Source organism: Erpetoichthys calabaricus, chromosome 10 (genome assembly GCF_900747795.2).
Source record: "Erpetoichthys calabaricus chromosome 10, fErpCal1.3, whole genome shotgun sequence".
In the NCBI taxonomy this organism is placed as follows: domain Eukaryota; kingdom Metazoa; phylum Chordata; class Cladistia; order Polypteriformes; family Polypteridae; genus Erpetoichthys; species Erpetoichthys calabaricus.
In genome coordinates this window covers 99249639-99267748 of record NC_041403.2, presented here as the reverse complement: position 1 = coordinate 99267748, position 18110 = coordinate 99249639, and the positions used below count along the sequence as shown (strand labels likewise).

The 18110-nt window shown below is 38.6% G+C and overlaps 2 protein-coding genes across 3 annotated transcripts in view; one reads left to right on the top strand and one right to left on the bottom strand.

Annotated features, from left to right (window-relative positions):
• The window catches only part of LOC114658415 (cadherin-4-like), a 2147065-nt gene that overhangs the window by 1510430 nt on the left and 618525 nt on the right, over nucleotides 1-18110 (top strand). The gene's annotated exons all lie outside the window — the stretch shown is intronic.
• Nucleotides 1-18110, bottom strand: part of lama5 (laminin, alpha 5) — a 266233-nt gene that overhangs the window by 164414 nt on the left and 83709 nt on the right. For both annotated transcript variants that reach the window (XM_028811670.2, XM_028811671.2), the window contains exon 3: nucleotides 5308-5425. In XM_028811670.2, the coding sequence (XP_028667503.2) occupies nucleotides 5308-5425 (118 nt within the window). The remainder of the gene's footprint in view (nucleotides 1-5307; nucleotides 5426-18110) is intronic.

Sequence of the window (18110 nt, the reverse complement as noted above, 5' to 3'; positions counted from 1 at the left end):
AGATGTGTCTGGAGTTGGCAGAGGAGAGCAAGAAAGGGCTCCCCTGGTGAGAAGGAAAAGGAGGTCTGTGTTTTAAGGAAGTGCAAGACTTGGGGGTGGAAAGGAGCATTTGGTTATACACCAGGGTAGAGAGCCTGGCAGAGTATAAAATATTCCAGAGAGGGCATGTTTTTTGTTAATTTGTTTACCTTTTGCAATGGGTACACTCTTTCCTTTCTCCCTCCATTTAACTGTTGTGGGATATGGCCGGCCTTTCATCCCGGCCAATACCCCCCAGGTCGCCAGATGGAGGTGCCCCGAAGGCCAGCAGGGAATCCTGGACAATGGAGTTTTTATCCACAGCCCTGCTGGAAACCATGGGGGCTGCTAGAGGACGCTGCAGGGAGGCCCAGAGACTGTTATGTGCCCTGTAACCCGGAAGTACGTCTTAGTCACAGCGATAGGAGGAATGACGTGCTTACGGGATGAAGAAGAAGAGCTTTTATATGACCCGGAAGTGTTCCTAGTCACTTGGACAGAGAGAGCGAAACACTTCCGGGTCAAGGACTATAAAAGGACTGTGGGAGATCCCAGACGTTGAGCTGAGCTGGCTGGAAGGGTGGCAATGCGTCTGGGAGTAGGAGGATTTTGATTATTGAGTATTGTGTATTAATTAATGAGTATTGTGGAGAGGAGGGTGCTTTGCGCACTGTTGTTAATTAATAAAGTCAACTTTTGGATTTTTACCTGGTGTCTGGCGTACAGTCTGAGGGTTCAAGGGAGCAATAGCGCCCCTTGTCACACTGTTTTAAGTTGTTTAATAAAATACTCTCTCTAACCATTATCTTGACTATACCGATTTTTATCTGGGTTTGGGATCAGCAGCAAAGTACCCTGTATTGTCACATTATCTATCTATCTATCTATCTATCTATCTATCTATCTATCTATCTATCTATCTATCTATCTATCTATCTATCTATCTATCTATCTATCTATCTATCTATCTATCTATCTATCTATCTATCTATCTATCTATCTATCTATCTATCTATCTATCTATCTATCTATCTATCTATCTATCTATCTAAGCACTTTTCATAATTAGTTATCTATCCCTTTCTAGATGTAGTTCCTTTCTCTGGAGGTCCAGCTTTAGGTTTCTAATTTTTTTTCTAACCTCTGCAGAGTAGCCATCCCAATTACAATTTTTTAATTTAGCTGTTCTGGAGCAATCCATCTAATTAACCATGGTGGGAAAACTGCTGGTACTTTGTATTGTTAAGTGCAGCTGGAATTTCCAGTGGCACTAATAAATCAAAAAGAATATAATACTAATCCACAGACGTTTCTCCAACCTTGAGGGATCAGCAAACTAATCAGTATGTTTCTCCTTCCTTATGATTGGGCCGAGCGTGGGGGTTGGTTTATTCCCACCTGCTGTGGCTATAATCTCAAAGAAAGTGCTTTGTATAACAAAAGAGGCAGTGTGCTTTTAGAAGAAGAAAAAAAATGGTCACAACCAGCCAAACGCAGAATCAGCAGGGAGCAGCTCTGTTTTTCACCAGAGCAGGGTAAAGGAATTTAGCTGCTTACTCTTAGGAAATGTACAAGGGCAGCTTACCATAGAGGCGTATGTCAAACCTTGTAGGCCCCACAAACACAGAACAGAATGCAGGAAAACAAGGAGGGTTTGGCGGAACTAGGCATTTAAAAACGTTCCACAACCCACTTTATACCAATTGATTTTCTGAAGTAGGTTTACCTGAAGTAATTTTTACCACTAACTAATAGTTAAAAGGTTTACACTAACACTGTGAGTCTTATCTAGGCTATTCTATAAACAAAATATGTCTGACAAGATCTTCAGGAAGCTACTGTACTTTAAGGTAAGCATGCAGAAAATCAGTGGTTAACGGTATGTAATTCTTGATTTAATTTTCTGGATGAAACAAAGAGAATCAACAGCGACCTGATCAACAGTAGCCAGATTCTGAGTTTATTGACAACAGTGCACGTAGTTAATAACAACACAAACTGAAGGCTGGATCACACATGTACAACTGCAAAGAGGGAGACTAGCATGTGTTTACTGTCCTGTATAATCATAACTTATTAAAATGTGCAATAGAAAAAATATTATTAACTTACAAGCCACTATTACAATAACTGACCCCATTCTAATGGCGGTGATCCTCAGATTGCTGTGTGTAAAAATGATCAAAAACTGTGTGCTTGAACTAGTGAAGGTATAAATATTATACAAGGCAACACTGTTTAAGATGGTGCTGACACAAGACAATAAAGGACAAGTAGGGGGGTCTCTTAGATCTTTTATCATCCAAAGGATTAGTAGCTAGTAAGATGTAAGAAATCTAAAACTTTAGTCTCACTTATAGCAATCAACCCTGCTAATGTGACCATTTTGGAATGGCTTCTTTCCCACAACTTGCTGTATATACTGTAAATTGAACTTGATAAACCATCAATACAATTACATTTTTCTTCAAACATGTTAAGCAGAATGTGACCAAGTCTTTCCTCATTGAAGCTCCATCTGGTGTGATGATGGACTGTAGCAATTCTCATGCCAGAGAATGATGGTACCACAGGAACTCATTTGATACCATGGCAGGATGTCTTCAAATGTTCCTAAGAGGAGGTGTAACAGAGTAAACTGCTAACATGGTCCCTTCTGCTCAAATAGTGTCCATGTTGACAGAAATTTATTTACAGTAACAGTGTTAGTTGTTTACTATCCATTCATTCATTATGAAACCTGCTTCATCCAGATTAAGATCCCCAGAGCAGGACATACTGTATCATGACAGTATGAGGTGCACCCTGGATATTATGCCAGTCCATAATATGGCATACTCATGTATAAACCGTTCGCTCACTCACAGAAAGAAAATCTAGGATCATTGGTTAACCTAACACTTGCATCTTTGGGATTTTGGATGAAAACTTGAGGACCCAGGGAAAAAGAGACAAAGGGAGAAGTCTCCACATAGAAATTAGGCACAAGAAAGGAAGCAATGCATTATAGGATCAAAGTCATTATAATTTATCATGGTTGAAATTGTATGTCCTTGTTTGGCTATCTCAAATTATAATAAATAGATGGCAACAGCAGGCTAGGAATTGGCCAATCTTTTTTTAAACAATCATGTCTTGCAGCGGTTTATGGCCACCAGAGAACCTAAAAGAAGTTGTCATAATAGATGGCAAGTGTTGACCCAGGCTCACTGTGACATGTCACATAACAAAGTAGAGCCTGTCACCACCTTTGAAAATTATGTTTAGTCAGAGACGGGGCATTGAGAACACCGGCCTATGTTAGTTTAGAGATGTCCCACTTTTATACCAACAAAGAAGATTTAAGGGAAGTACTTTTAGAGGGCCCCACAACCTGTATAGAGATAAAAAAAAAGGTTTAGTTACTGTTACACAGTTATGAAAAGATTCTAGATTCTATTTTGAATATGCAAAAGCAACAGTATATTATTGAATATCTTCTAGGTGGAGACTGTGAGTCATACACTAGGTAACGTGTGATCTGCTGAATCAGCTGTTCTTCTTCGTAGGTACATCTCACTTTAGAGGTACTAATCCATCCTTAAGAATATTTTTCAGAAATAACCAGAAGATAAAGAAAAAAACACTTCAAATGTACTCTCATGTGCCTTATACAGTATAGGGTTTGGTTCCACTGCTTAGTCACTGTATATTGCTTAGGAAACTTTTTTTATTCATTGACCTTCAACCAAGAGAATAGATGACACCATATTTATTGTGCAATCCATGCAGAGTCATTTAATAAAGTGTAAACAGTATCCTAGAGGTCACACTACTTTCACTGATCAATCTCCTTGGCTCCTCACCTGTGTCTATAAACCAAATTTGGAAATAACAATATCAACATCAGAGCTCACCTTAGCAAACATGGGCTGCACTCTACGTCCATTAAATGCATAGGAGTAAAGATGGAGGGGAATCACAAAGTGGTCATTTCCGACTTTTTTTCAATAATTTGATAATATCTTCCAATGCACACAAATGATCAAAAAATAAAAAAATAAAACATTTCAAAAACGTATTGTATATCTATCTTTTTACCAAAAATGTTTCCAAAAAAGCAAAATGCAAAACCTTGTACATGGCAAATGATAAAATGACAGCAGAACCATTTAGAAACAGCAGAAAATGTGTACATCTATTTTAACTTTTATTTCAAATAATTTTTAAATATGCAACTTTTATGGACAATCACAATACATAAAATATAGAAGTGCCTCCAAACTTGCTTAGGTAAAAATAAATAAAGATCAGGTTCCTGAATTACGTGTGCCCAGATATACACACAGATACACTCAGAAATAGGCAGACATCACACTACAATTGTTCAAATCACATGATTAAAATCTATAAATCCACAGAAAGCCCATAGGTGAAATGTTGAATGAGTTACACTATTAAAAACAGTAAAAATGAAGTAAAAATAAACACACTCAATTTAACTCTGTAAAGGTAAAAAAAAAGGCTCTCAGTAAAGACACTGGAAGATAAAACATTATGGCAATTTCCTATACATAATTCTTGGATTCCAGCCATCACTGATATAATACTTTACAGTATGTCTCAAAACACTGGAGGAATGGGGGTTAAGAGATGAATTGAAAAATCAACTGTCTAAAGTAAGAAAAGACTCATGTGGATTTTAGGAAGACAGAAAGTAACAAATTGTATAGACTAATAGGTTGTAACAATTGCAAGACATAAAAGACTGAGATAGTTGTACTACCTATGAAAATGTGGACCTGATCTCTTTTTCACTATCAATCCATCTTGTGAACCCAACGCATCCTGGTCAAGGTGGCAGGGAGCCAGAGGGTGGGGTCCTCAGTCCATCACTAGGGACAATTGCTCATTCATAGTAGGTCATTTTGGAACATCCAAATCAACATAACATATGCAGCTTTGGGCTAAGTAGACAGTGACTCGGTTAAGATTCATACCCTCGTCACTGGAGATTTGAGGCTGTATCACCAACCTGACATTTCAACTACTAAGTGGTAAAGCGACAGACTGCTGTCACTGTCCTGTTCCACTGACAGACTGAGGAGATCATTCCTCCCCCAAACTATGCGACTCTTCAGTTAACATTATTCAAAGTTATTGTCTGTTTTTACCTGCATTTTTATTACTCTTTAATTTAATATTGTTTTTTGTATCAGTATACTGCTGCTGGAGTATGTGAATTTCCCCTTGGGATTAATAAAGTATCTATCTATCTATCTATAGAAATTTAAGAAAAGTTATACTTACAGGCAAAAAACTGCCATGGCTGGTATGTGAGTCCGAAGTCAACTGACCTTTCAAGAACCCATAGGTCAGGTCTTGGTGAATTAGCAAACTTGATGAGAACATAGGCAACATGAAAGAGCTGGAAAGGGAAACAGAAAACAAAGGATTGTTATTATTATTATTATTATTACCACTGACATTTCTGATGATACGCCAAACAAAGTGTCTCTCTGAACATGCTTGTCCCAGCAGTTAAGCACCCAGACTTAATTAGAATAGTTATAGAGTAAGTTAATGCTTTGACAAGCAATGACTACAAACAAATGTCTTGATCAACGGGGCATCAGCTAACTCTACTGATAATTCAGCAGGAAGGATTATCATAAACACCATTAGATAAATAACAGCTGCAAGAGCTTGAGAAGTACACTCTTAAAAATAATGTTTCTAAAATGGCACTTTACTAGGTTGTGTGGTTCCTTGTAGAACCGTTGCTTGACAAAGAGCCATTTCATTCTATGTAGGGTTCTTTGCATATGAAAGTGGTTCTTTGGGTTTTGAAAAGGTTCCCAACATTTGGACAACACAGACATTATAAATGTATTTTAGGTTACCTAGCAGGATGCTAAAAGGTCAAGAAAAACTGAAGTTAGCCTGTGTAATTGTAGGTAGATAGAGTGCTTTTAAAATCATAAGCCCATTTCACACAATCTGTTGCCATATATTCATGGATAGTCATGAAGCCTGTTACAGATCTAAATAAAGATTCATTCTGGAACTTTTATGTGGTAAGTACTTTTGTAAACTAATAATGGTTCCTTTATGGCATCGCTCTGAAGAACTTCTGCATCCATTTCAATGTCTGAGGTGACTTACCTTTTTTAAAGATTTAAAATCGAATCAATCAAACTGCGTTGGCTGGCACCCTCTCAGGATGGTCTCCCGCCATGTGTCATGTGCTGCCAGGATAGGCAGTGGCTGTTTGTGATGGATCTTTGTTATGTATCAACTTGTGTTTATGTGTATTTTATGTTCTGTTGTTGTTTTTGGTAAATCTGAATTATTATTTTCCATGTATTTTTGTGATTACTGTTGGTTTTATTTATTATTCTATAATTATGTACTGTCCCATTAAGTGTGCATCCAATCCTTGGGTTCTGTGGATGTCCACCCTGATGTCCTCTATCTTTATATTGTGGTGGACCAGATGGTCTTCCTTAGGTTGTTATTGAAAGTTGCAGGTCATTATTTTAAGTTGTTTTCATCCGATTTATCTGGCTTTGTGGATTCCTTTTTTATTTCTCTGGATTCTAAGCATTCGAATATAAACTGGGCTTGTTAGCCTCGGGCTGTCTCTTTAGGCAAACACTTTGTGCCCTTTTTCACTATTTTTTTCTCTTGTTCTTCCTTTTGCTTTTTTGTAATAAACTCTTAATATATAAAGATGTTTGTTTTGGACTTATGTGTTTAAGCCAGAGGTTGATGGTGATCATCTCTCTTTTGACAGGCATTTCCTAACTTTTATGTTAGGAATTTGATCCTGAGTCTTTTATTAGCACTAATCAGGTGTATTTTACCCTTGCTATGGAAGTTTTTCGAGACCAGGAATCTGATTCTGAAATCTGTTTTTTGAACCGAGGTGTGCTTTAATAGTTGTGATATTTTTGGAGTTCGTTCTGCCATCATTTTGGTTGTGTTAGGACAGCGACTTGCGTCGATTTCCCGATAACAATGCAACAGGTTAAAAGGTTGTCATTTCAACCACTTTCTCGTCTGAATATACAGATACCTAAACTCGTTAACAATCTTACTTTTGTTATTTGCAAAATTCTTTTCCTGACTTTGACTTGAACTTAGTTTTTTACCACAATTTTGTCTCTGTTATTGCCTTCAGTTTTGTCATTAAATGATCTCCCCGTTTCAGACTTTTGTTATACATTTTGACCACATCTTTTTTCCCAGTCACCGTCATTAAATACTCTTTGGTAGCAAGCATGAATAACATTTTACGGCCGACTTCTCATTTTTGTACTGTTTGTCCAAAGGCCTGCTGGTAGTAGTCTGGGCTGGCTGCCTGGCTTGAACTTTTTGGGATTTTTTTTGTAGGCTTAACGCTCCTTTTTTGCACAATCATTTGTAGTATTTTCCAGAGCACCACACCAACACAAGAATGCAAAACATCATAAGGTAACTGAGTAAATTATATTCTTCTACAAAAAAAAAGATACACATGGAAGGAAATAAAATACAGCTACATAAGCCTTCCTTCATGCATGATAGGTACGATATGAGAAGCATTGACTCTGGGAACAACTTGGAATGTAACAAGAGACAACAAATCATTCTCACTCTCCCTACCAGCTACCACAATTAAATATGTAAACCAAATAGCCACAGGAGTCCAAGGTGATAATTACAGTCTATTTATGTTACCCACCGGGATTTCCAATCCTCAAAGCATCCCCCCCCCACCCAGCATTAGCTCCATTGCACCTTTCCCAAAAGCAGATTTACTCAATCTGTGAAGTTTGCATGTCTGTGCCTAAGGCTATGCATTTCAGGGCTGTTGCCATAACATGCTTCCTAAAAGTTAGTATTTCAAGATCTTGGCTTTACTTGTCTCATGGGCAGGTGGTGATATCACAATCGATGGAGGCAGACCAGACTGACAAAGCCCTCAGACTAAATAAACTAAATGTACTGAATAAGCCAATATCTTATGAGGCACATTTTAGTACTTGCCATGTTATTTGGATATGCTTGACTGAGCTGTGCTCTGTTATAATGCCCAGTTTCCAAATAATAGGAATTACATTAAAAATGCACAGTTTAAACGAAACATTAGGGAAATTGTGTAAAACACAGTCCTCTGATTAATGGGACCTCAAGGGACGCATCTTTAAATGCCGTGAATCAACATGTTTAAGTCCAAGGAGCCCTCGGGATAATGACTTTCAGATTTACCTTTAATTTGGTTAGCTTTGTTGGATCTAAAAACAGCAAAGGCTAGAAGGTTAAACCCTTTTCTTGTATGCAAGGATTAATCAGGACTTATTTTTATCTTTTCGTATGCCCTTGAGAGCCATAAATTGCAACTGCCACAAAATCAGAAAGAGGAAAGATTTTTGCATTGAACATTTAGAGGTGTAACACTTCTTTAGGAAAATCAAAGAACCAATTTTTTTTTTGGTTTTTATCCCCATTTTTTTGGTTTTTATCCCCATTAAATCTTGCAGCTACACCCCTTCCATTAGTTTGTCTCACAGCATAAATGATAGGATATAAAAAAATGTTATATTAATCCTCTATATGTACAGTTGCATTTAAAAAAATGTTTACCCCTAAGAAGTATCAGATCCAAATAAAAATGTGTAAATTCAAGGTTTAAATTCCCTTTATTCAATTAGTTACACACAGAAAAAAATATTTCAACTAAGAGTGTAAATTTAAAGTGGAAGGATGGCCATTTTAGGGCAACTAAACTAAGAAAAAAAATTACAAAAAGGTTGTAAGATAGTTCAACTCCTATTAGTGTAAGGCACATTTACAGTGTTATTTGCACGACTGGATCAAATGAAAAGAAAACACTGAAACCACATCATAAGAGAGTGAATGAATAGACAGATGTAGCATTTGATTGTCTGAATTGTCCATGTCATACGTAGCTATCATTTTCACACATACGTAAGTCTGTATAGGCAAAGATTTGAACCCACTTACTGCAACAAAAAAGGGAACACAGACCACACATTCATAAAGGAATTATAACATGAGATATTATATAAGTACGGCACAGACTAGCTCAGTGGTAGTGAGGGGTAAAAAGATGTGTGCAATTCAATTTGCACCAAAACTCAGTATTTCACTTTAAAAAAAAAAAAGAAAATTGTGAATTCATGCCATTGACACAAATATGCACTGGTGAGGCCTCATCTGGAGCACTGTGTGCAGTTTTGGTCTCCAGGCTACAAAAAAGACATAGCAGCACTAGAAAATGTCCAGGGAAGAGCGACTAGGCTGATTCCAGGGCTACAGTGGATGAGTTATGAGGAAAGATTAAAAGAGCTGAGCCTATACAGTTTAAGCAAAGGAAAATTAAGAGGAGACATGCTTGAAGTGTTTAGAATTATGATGGGAATTAGTACAGTGTATTGAGACTGTTATTTTAAATTGAGATCAGCAAGAGCACCAGAGACATGATTGGAAATTTGTTAAGGGTAAATTTCACACAAACATTAGGAATTTTTTGTTGACACCACAGACACATGGAACAAGCTACCAAGTAGTGTGGTAGACAGTAGGACTTTAGGGGCTTTCAAAACTAGACAATGTTTTTTAGAAGAATTAAGTGGATAGGACTGGCAAGCTTTGTTGGGCTGAATGGCCTGTTCTCATCTAGATTGTTGTAATGTTTATTTACTGTCTGGATGGGTTTTCATGCATAATGTTGTCTGCCTGCCATGTACTATTTAAATAAAGCAAAAGAAACAATAACAAAAAAACACCTTACTCATTTATTTTCATGTGTAAACATTTTCTTGAGATGTGTGTTGTGTTTCTACTGATAACAGGATAGCCACTTTGATAATTATGATCACAATCTTGGTGAATATAATCTTAAAGATGCTTCGGAGACAGAGCTGAAACTCAAACGTCCATGACACATGCAGCACAAGAACTCTTATCTGTAAGAATCAAGAAATAGGAAAGGGATGTTGCTAGTTAATGTTGGGAAGGGTGAGGGGTAAGTGCTTTCAGGGTAGTGAGATTTCTTATGGAAAAAACAGTAATGTGCACAATAGAGAATGTTGGTGTGTCCTCCAACAAAAAAACACACACTGCGCTTCTGAGAGGCATACACTGAATTGATTCTACTGGTGTGCGATTTCTTGCATTACAGAGCTGCAGAAAAAACAAAAAAGTAAAGAAGGAAATGTGAGAAATTCTTTAGGGAGCAATATTCTGTGTTTAAAACTTCTAAATGTATTTTAAGTGCGTTCCATGATTAGCAAAAGCAAAATTGCCGGTAAAAACAAATTTTTTTTTTTGTCAGTTTTGCTAAACTGCATGGAAATCGAAACTTGTCAGTTTCACTCGTCACTTCTCTGTGATGTTGCCTTTAAATCCCAGCCCAGTCACTGTTATAATGGAATATGAATATTCTCCCTTTTGCTCTGTGAACATTTCTAAAGGTATTCTGGATTTCCTCTCACCTTCCCATCCCAAACATATACACTTTACGGTAATTAATGACCAATAATTGTCCCCGTTTGGATGATGGTGTCCTACCATTCATTGGTTAGTGAATTCTTCCCAGGTGTTGCAGCTATAAGCTGCGGTCCTCAACAACCCTAAAATATTTTAAGTAGGTCTGAAAATGGATAAATGGAAATATTACGAATGGTAGGAGACTGTTTAGTCTGCCAAGTTCATTTGGTAATCTAATACTTAAATCGTTCCATTATAGATAAGATTATTGTTTGTTGACCAGCAGCCACGGCTTTAAGGGGTGGCTATAATGCAACCATTAATCACTTGTTGGTATGTAACACAAACAAAATCTTCACTAAGGTCTTGTGACGTAGCAGTAAGCATTTAATAGACAAACTAAACTTAGCAGGGCTTAAAAAGTCTTAAAACTTAACAAAACATTTGTGAAGGTCTTTATTTACATTGGTACTAACTAACAGATCCACACAGGCAGCTCCTAAAGTGTTATTTGCCATGTCTATCTCTCATTAAATTACTTAAGTATGAATCATATTATTTATTTCCTCCTTAGAATGTGATCATGGCACAGTCGTGTTGCTTTTGTACTTCTGGCACTCTTGATGGCATGTTGTCGGAGGTTTGGCAGGTTATTTTTTGAACTGGCCTATATTAGCATGATCAGACATTCAAGGTCCCAACATAAACCATTGTGATTTTTTACACTGATCCATGAGAAACTCCTTGAAATAGGAATAGAGGGTATAACTAGTGGAGCCAGGCCTAGGGGTGTTGGCCAAATTAACCATGTAACCTGGTTGGGCTTAACCCAAAGAAACCATGTGAAGTCATCATGAGGGCACACCACTTCTAAGGTGAATGGTGAGAGTCATGTGCAACATAAATTGACTACAGAACAAATTTAGAATGAAAAGACTTTGACAATTGTGGATGCTGAAAGTCGGGAACGACAAGGAAACGGACACCAATATAAAATAAAAATCAATTTCTTTATTCTTGGTGAGAGGAGGCAGGCTGCAGACCCTGTCACATTCCAGTGTGCTACAAACTGTCAGCCTGCTAGAAGGAAGCCGAGACTTCCTTTAATACTCAAGTTCGTTGACAAGAAGAAAAAAGAAAAAACGCGGCAGTTCATTTTGAGGTCATACATAGATCGTTATAGCTTGTGGTCACACCCTGGATTGAAACATGCAGGAGCACACAGTGTTTTTTACAGATAAAAAGCGGTCAGTATTTTCACAATTTTAAGAAATACACTTCTGCTAACTTACACATACATAAGACCAGTTATACCAAGTTTTGTCCTAACGGTTATAGGGTGTATGCAACTCAGCGGTTTTAGACAATGCTCACTTCCTTATTCTTTTTTTTCACGCACATTGTTCATAAAATATTAAGGGTTACATAAAGGTTAGTTCAGTACATTACATTAGTTATAAAGAAATTATATTCTTATAGCTTTAGTATCTGCATTAGATTACATTTGTTCAGTTAGCTTTAGAACATTCTTATTTAATACATAAGTGTCACGCTTCTTATAGTTCTATTAGCATTATACTTTTAGTATTTGGAAAGACTGACTCACCTTAATTCTAAATTTTCTTTCTCACAATGAAAGTGTACACCTATAAAATGTAATATTACTGGCTGGAGATTGAGGTTCTGTACCACAAAATGGGAGTACAGTACTTTGATATAGTCTTACTCATCTAAACACATAGCAAGGCTGAGCAATTGTCTGTAATCCTCTGTTTACATTGGAGTTACATTGCCAGAGGTTGCCCCGGCCACAGCGGATGAGAAAGTCACTATAGTGTTACTTCAGACTACAACAGTGAAACTCTTGTTTAGCATTTAATAGCTCTGTGGAACAAATATAGCCTCATTTGAAAGCTCCAAACGTCTTTGAATGGCTACCAACTACTTGGTATGACAGAAATATCTTGAGCTACCTGAGATGACTGGATTTCAAAGAGAAGTCATGGAGTGCCTGACAATATTGGAACAACAGAATAATCATCTGCTTCAAAGCACTCTAGCCCAAAGGTCAGCGACTGACTTAGTAGTTGTCATCTGATCCTGGGCCATTTACTTTGTATGCTTTACCATAAAGAAGTATGAGATGTCAAGTGAGGTGTAAACAGATAAATATTTTGGGTTGTCTATGCTCCGACAGCTTGTGCATTGGCTACTCAAACCAGATAGAAAGTGAGGGTATACAAGGGGTTACCCAAAAATAACTGGAATTGAAAAAAAAAATTATTTTAAGAATTATTTCCCTACTGAAACTTTAGTCTCCTTCAAAGTACTCTCCGTGTGAATAAATGCACTTGTCCCAACGGTTTTCCCACTGGTGGAAACATTTTTAAAATTGCTGAAGAGCGATTTTTCTTTGACTTTTTCGATGGTACAAAAACGCTTTCCTTTGAGTTCTTTTTTCATATGCAGGAACAAGAAAACGTTGCATGGAGCAAGATCAGGCAAGTAGGGAAGGTGGCAAGAACTCCAAGACACACAAGTCAATTCAGAAATCTCTTCAATAGTCCGACAATGATCGTCGTAAATTGCATTGTGTAACTTTTTCGAGACTTTTGTCATTCCTAATTGTGGAAGGTCAGCCAGATCTTGGTTGGTCTTCAAGTGACATTTCCCCTCATCTGAAACGCGAAAACCACTCGTAGACCTGTGTTTTACTTAAAGCTTCCTCTTTAAAAGCAGTTTTAAGCATCACTACAGTTTCAGCAGCTGTTTTTCCTAAGAGAAAATAAAATTTAACGCAGACTTGCTTTTCTTTATGATCACCCATCACAAAAATCTCAGAACATGTTTAACACTAGAATTACCAGAGCCTACGAAAAAACTCGTAAATCCGTCCCACCTTAAATCGCGTCTTAAATCCGTTTGCACCTCTCCGCCACAGTCCTTTGTCATCTAAATGTGCTGATAAACAAAAACTACTAGCAGCCAGCTATTCCATCCCCCCACCGACTTAGAATGAACTTCTCTCCTAGCTCAAGCCTTGCCTTGATTTGATTACCTGGGATTGAAGTGGAGTTTTACAGTGGAAATAATTCTAGCGTTATTTGGAATACACGCATTTCATGTGTGTTCCATTTCTATAGTAGGCTGTGCAAAGACATTTTTAAAACAGAAACGTTTTTCATATTCTAATAGTAAATGACAAAATGTAGGCATAAACTATATAACGTATGAAGCCTGAAGTCCATATATCAAAGAAACACTTTCACAAAAGGTACAAATAAAAGAACACGTGCGCCTTCATTCAAAAAAAAAAAAAAAAAAAAGACGCGTTAGCATGCCACATTGACACTCTTACTACAACTGCCGCGGTGGCGTAATGGTATCAGCTCCTGACTGGGGATCGGAGGGTGGCGAGTTCGATCCCGCACGGCTCCACTTCAAGAAATAAACTGCTCTCATTCATACAATTTTAGAATAACAACATAAATTTGATTTCAGTCTGTAACAGCCGGTGTAACTTATGATACTGGTAAAGGTTAGCTTTTTTTTTTTTTTTTTTAATTCACTTTTCATTCTCGCGCTATAGGTCTGCAGTGTATCACGATGCATACTACCCCCCCCCCAAAAGGGTTCTGACACACAAACGCTGGCGAAGCTGCCTTCTTTGTATCTCACCGTCACTTGAAATCAGCAGTTCTTAGCTGCTTATCAATCCATACAACCCCATCTGACACAGCTGTTTTCACATAAATAAAAGTGTACTTTTATTCAAGACTATAATCGAAGAATAAAGAAAGCAAGTTACAGTTGGTGGTTGATACGACAGCGTGCGTGGTGCAATGCTAAGAACTGCTGATTTCTGATCCGTGGTATATAAAATCATCACATTCAAATATTAACAATATTATTTGAAAACGAACAGCGTCAGATCAGGTGTGAATTTATGCTGGAAGTGGAAATTCTCTGATGTGGAATGTGGGCGTGGGTGCGAGTGGTGGACATAACTGGGAATTACTGTGAATGTGTGTGGTGTTTTGAGATACTGAATAGAGCTGCAAATTACAGGGAACTCTCAGATGTGGCGGGATAAACAGCTGACACATAAACTTGAATGAATCACCTCTGTATGGTTATGGGCGTGGGTGTGAGTGGTGGACATAACTGGGAATTACTTTGATGTTGCGTGGTGTTTTGAGATAATGAATGGAGCTGCAAATTGCAAGGAATTCTCAGATGTGGAATTCTCTGATGTGGCGAGATAAAACCTGACACACAAACATAGGTGAATCAGTTGTGCTTGATTATTATTTTGAGCAAACAGACACCGCAATGGCCACAGCTCCGTCACTAAAGAGGAGGTTGTCCCCTTCGGAGGCTTTGGCTCTGCTGCAAGAAATGGACGATTGCGACTCAGACGGTGGCGAGGAACTTATTTTCGATATTGAGGAAGACGATGAGACAGACACAGAGGAGAGCCCAGATGAGGATTCTATATCAGACAAAGAGAACAGAAGCCCTCCCCGCAAGAAACGTCCAGTCCAACATAAGAACAGCACAGCTGCACCAGGCATAAAGGCAAAAGATGGCACCATTTGGATACAGCAAGAAGTTGGGCGTCGTCCTGCCAGTCGATCTGTCACACACATGTCCTTCAGCGAAGCAGCCGGACCTACGGAGCTCGCCAAGGTATCGTGCTAAGTCCTGCTTTCAATAATGTTTTTTGATGGCCTGTATATGAAAAACATTTTTATGTTACTTATATAAAAGATGCATCGAATGTTGTTTACGTATTTACCTTTATTTATTTACTTATCTTCCTACAGCGTAAAGTAACCAGTCGACTGCAGAGCTTCTTGTGTTTGATCGACATAGGTATTTTGTGGACAATCAGAGATTGCACAGTCCACGAAGGTCACAGAGCAGACCCCAGCTGGAGCCTCTCCCTCTCTGAACTGATGGCATTTATCTCCATTCTTTTGACAAGAGCAGCGATGACTACAGTTGGTGCTGTGGCTGATGCCTGGTCAGAACTATTTGTTGTACCGGCAATCAAAGATACGATGCCCCGGCACCGTATCAGATTTGCTGCGATTTCGGACATCTGGCAACGTTTTGTTGAGAACTGTGTTCTGAGTTACAACCCAGGGCAGCATATTACGGTTGATGAGCAACTGTTTCCAACCAAGGTCCGTTGTCCTTTCTTACAGTACATTGCGAGCAAGCCTGACAAATTTGGCATCAAGTTTTGGATTGCGGCAGATTTGGAGACAAAGTACATGTGCAATGCCACTCCTTATTTAGGAAAAGATGCCAGTCGTCCCACGGGAGAAAGACTTTCCGAGTCTGTGGTCATAAAGCTTATGGAGCCATTTCTGGACAAAGGCAGAACCGTAACAACAGACAACTTCTTCACGTCACTTTCGCTGGCTAATAGACTGCTGCACCGCAACACAACTCTGCTTGGCACCATGAATAAAGTGCGACGGGAACTTCCACCTGCAGCTAAAGTCAGTTCAGTACACGAACAATTCTCCACGCTGGTGTTTAGATCTCCCAGTGCCATGCTGACAGTGTATGTGCCCAAAAAGATGAAGTCTGTCTGCATTCTCAGCACAATGCACCATGATGTGGAGATTGGGCAAGATAAAAAAAAAAAAAAACAAACACGGTCACAGACTACAACCACATGAAGGTATGCTAATGAAAAAAATATTAGTGTGACGAAGTATTCTGGTGCTCTTCTGGTGATAAAATGATTTCTTCAAAATGTCACATATATTTGTCTTTCTTTTTTCCCCAGCGTGGCGTTGACATCATGGACCAGACGGCGCGTGCTTGTTCAGTGCGCACAGGAACACGCAGGTGGCCGGTTGCTGTGTTGTACAACATCCTTGACCTAGCAGCGATGAACGCACACGTACTGTATAAGGCATGCACGGGGTCCGCTGAGAAAAGAAGAGTGTTCATGGCTCACCTTGCAGAGGAACTTCGTCGTCGCTTCTTACAGGAAAAGGCGATGGAAAAAGAAAAGATGATACAGCGTCAACAAACTTCCGTTCTAAGACCTCAGCTTCCCCCAGGGAAGAAAGTACAGTGTCAGGTGCTCATTCACTGTAATAGGAACCATAGCACAGAGAGGTGTGTACACTGCAACAAGTACACATGTTGTAAATGTAGGAATGGCGGACCTTGGGTGTGTGGGAACTGTTAATATTTGAATGTGATGATTTTATATAGCACGGATCGGAAATCAGCAGTTCTTAACATTGCACCACGCAAGCTGTTGTATCAACCACCAACTGTAACTTGCTTTCTTTATTCTTCGGTTATAGTCTTGAATAAAAGTGCACTTTTATTTATGTGAAACCAGCTGTGTCAGATGGGGTTGTATGGATTGATTCTGAATGTGACTGCGAGAATGAAAAGTGAATTAAAAAAAAAAAAAAAAAAAAGCTAACCTTTACCAGTATCATAAGTTACACCGCCTGTTACAGACTGAAATCAAATTTATATTGTTATTCTAAAATTGTAAGAATAAGAGCAGTTAATTTTTTGAAGTGGAGCCGTGCGGAATCGAACTCGCCACCCTCTGATTCCCAGTCAGGGGCTGATACCATTACGCCACCACGGCGGTTGTAGTAAGAAAGTCAATGTGGCATGCTAACGCGGCTTTTTTTTTTTTTTTTTTTTTTGCATGAAGGCGCACGTGTTCTTTTATTTGTACCTTTTGTGAAAGTGTTTCTTTGATATATGGACTTCAGGCTTCATACGTTATATAGTTTATGCCTACATTTTGTCATTTACTATTAGAATATGAAAAACGTTTCTGTTTTAAAAATGTGTTTGCACAGCCAACTATAGAAATGGAACACACATGAAATGCGTGTATTCCAAATAACGCTAGAATTATTTCCACTGTAAAACTCCACTTCAATCCCAGGTAATCAAATCAAGGCAAGGCTTGAGCTAGGAGAGAAGTTCATTCTAAGTCGGTGGGGGGATGGAATAGCTGGCTGCTAGTAGCTTTATCAGCACATTTAGATGACAAAGGATTCTGGCGGAGAGGTGCAAACGGATTTAAGACGCGATTTAAGGTGGGACGGATTTACGAGTTTTTTCGTAGGCTCTGGTAATTCTAGTGTTAATAAGCACCAAGAAAAACTGACACAGAATGCCGTACAAACAATACAGAGCAATGGCACTTAGCAGACTGCCACAGAATACCGTAAGTATGCTACATCTGGCGGCAAAATTCGCAGCTAAGTCCACATTGACCGCCAGATACAGATTCTGGTTATTTAGAATGCTAAAGGAATGCCTCGGGTCAGGATGAATTCACTCTACTATTTCTAAGCAGTTTTTGGCGCATCTCAGGAGGGGCTAGAATCATTGAGCTTGAATTTTGAAGACCTCAGCAGTGGAAGCAGCTGCAAAGAGCTTTGACTGTCAGATGGTATGTGTGCCCATCATGGTGGCAACTAGATAACATGTTAATGACCACTAATGATGCAGGTAATGATGCAGGAAGCAGTCAAGAAGAAGACTTTCAACGTGCTATTCACAAGAAAATCTCTGGATCTGGCAAAGAGAAACCAGAAGTGAAAGCTAGGTTT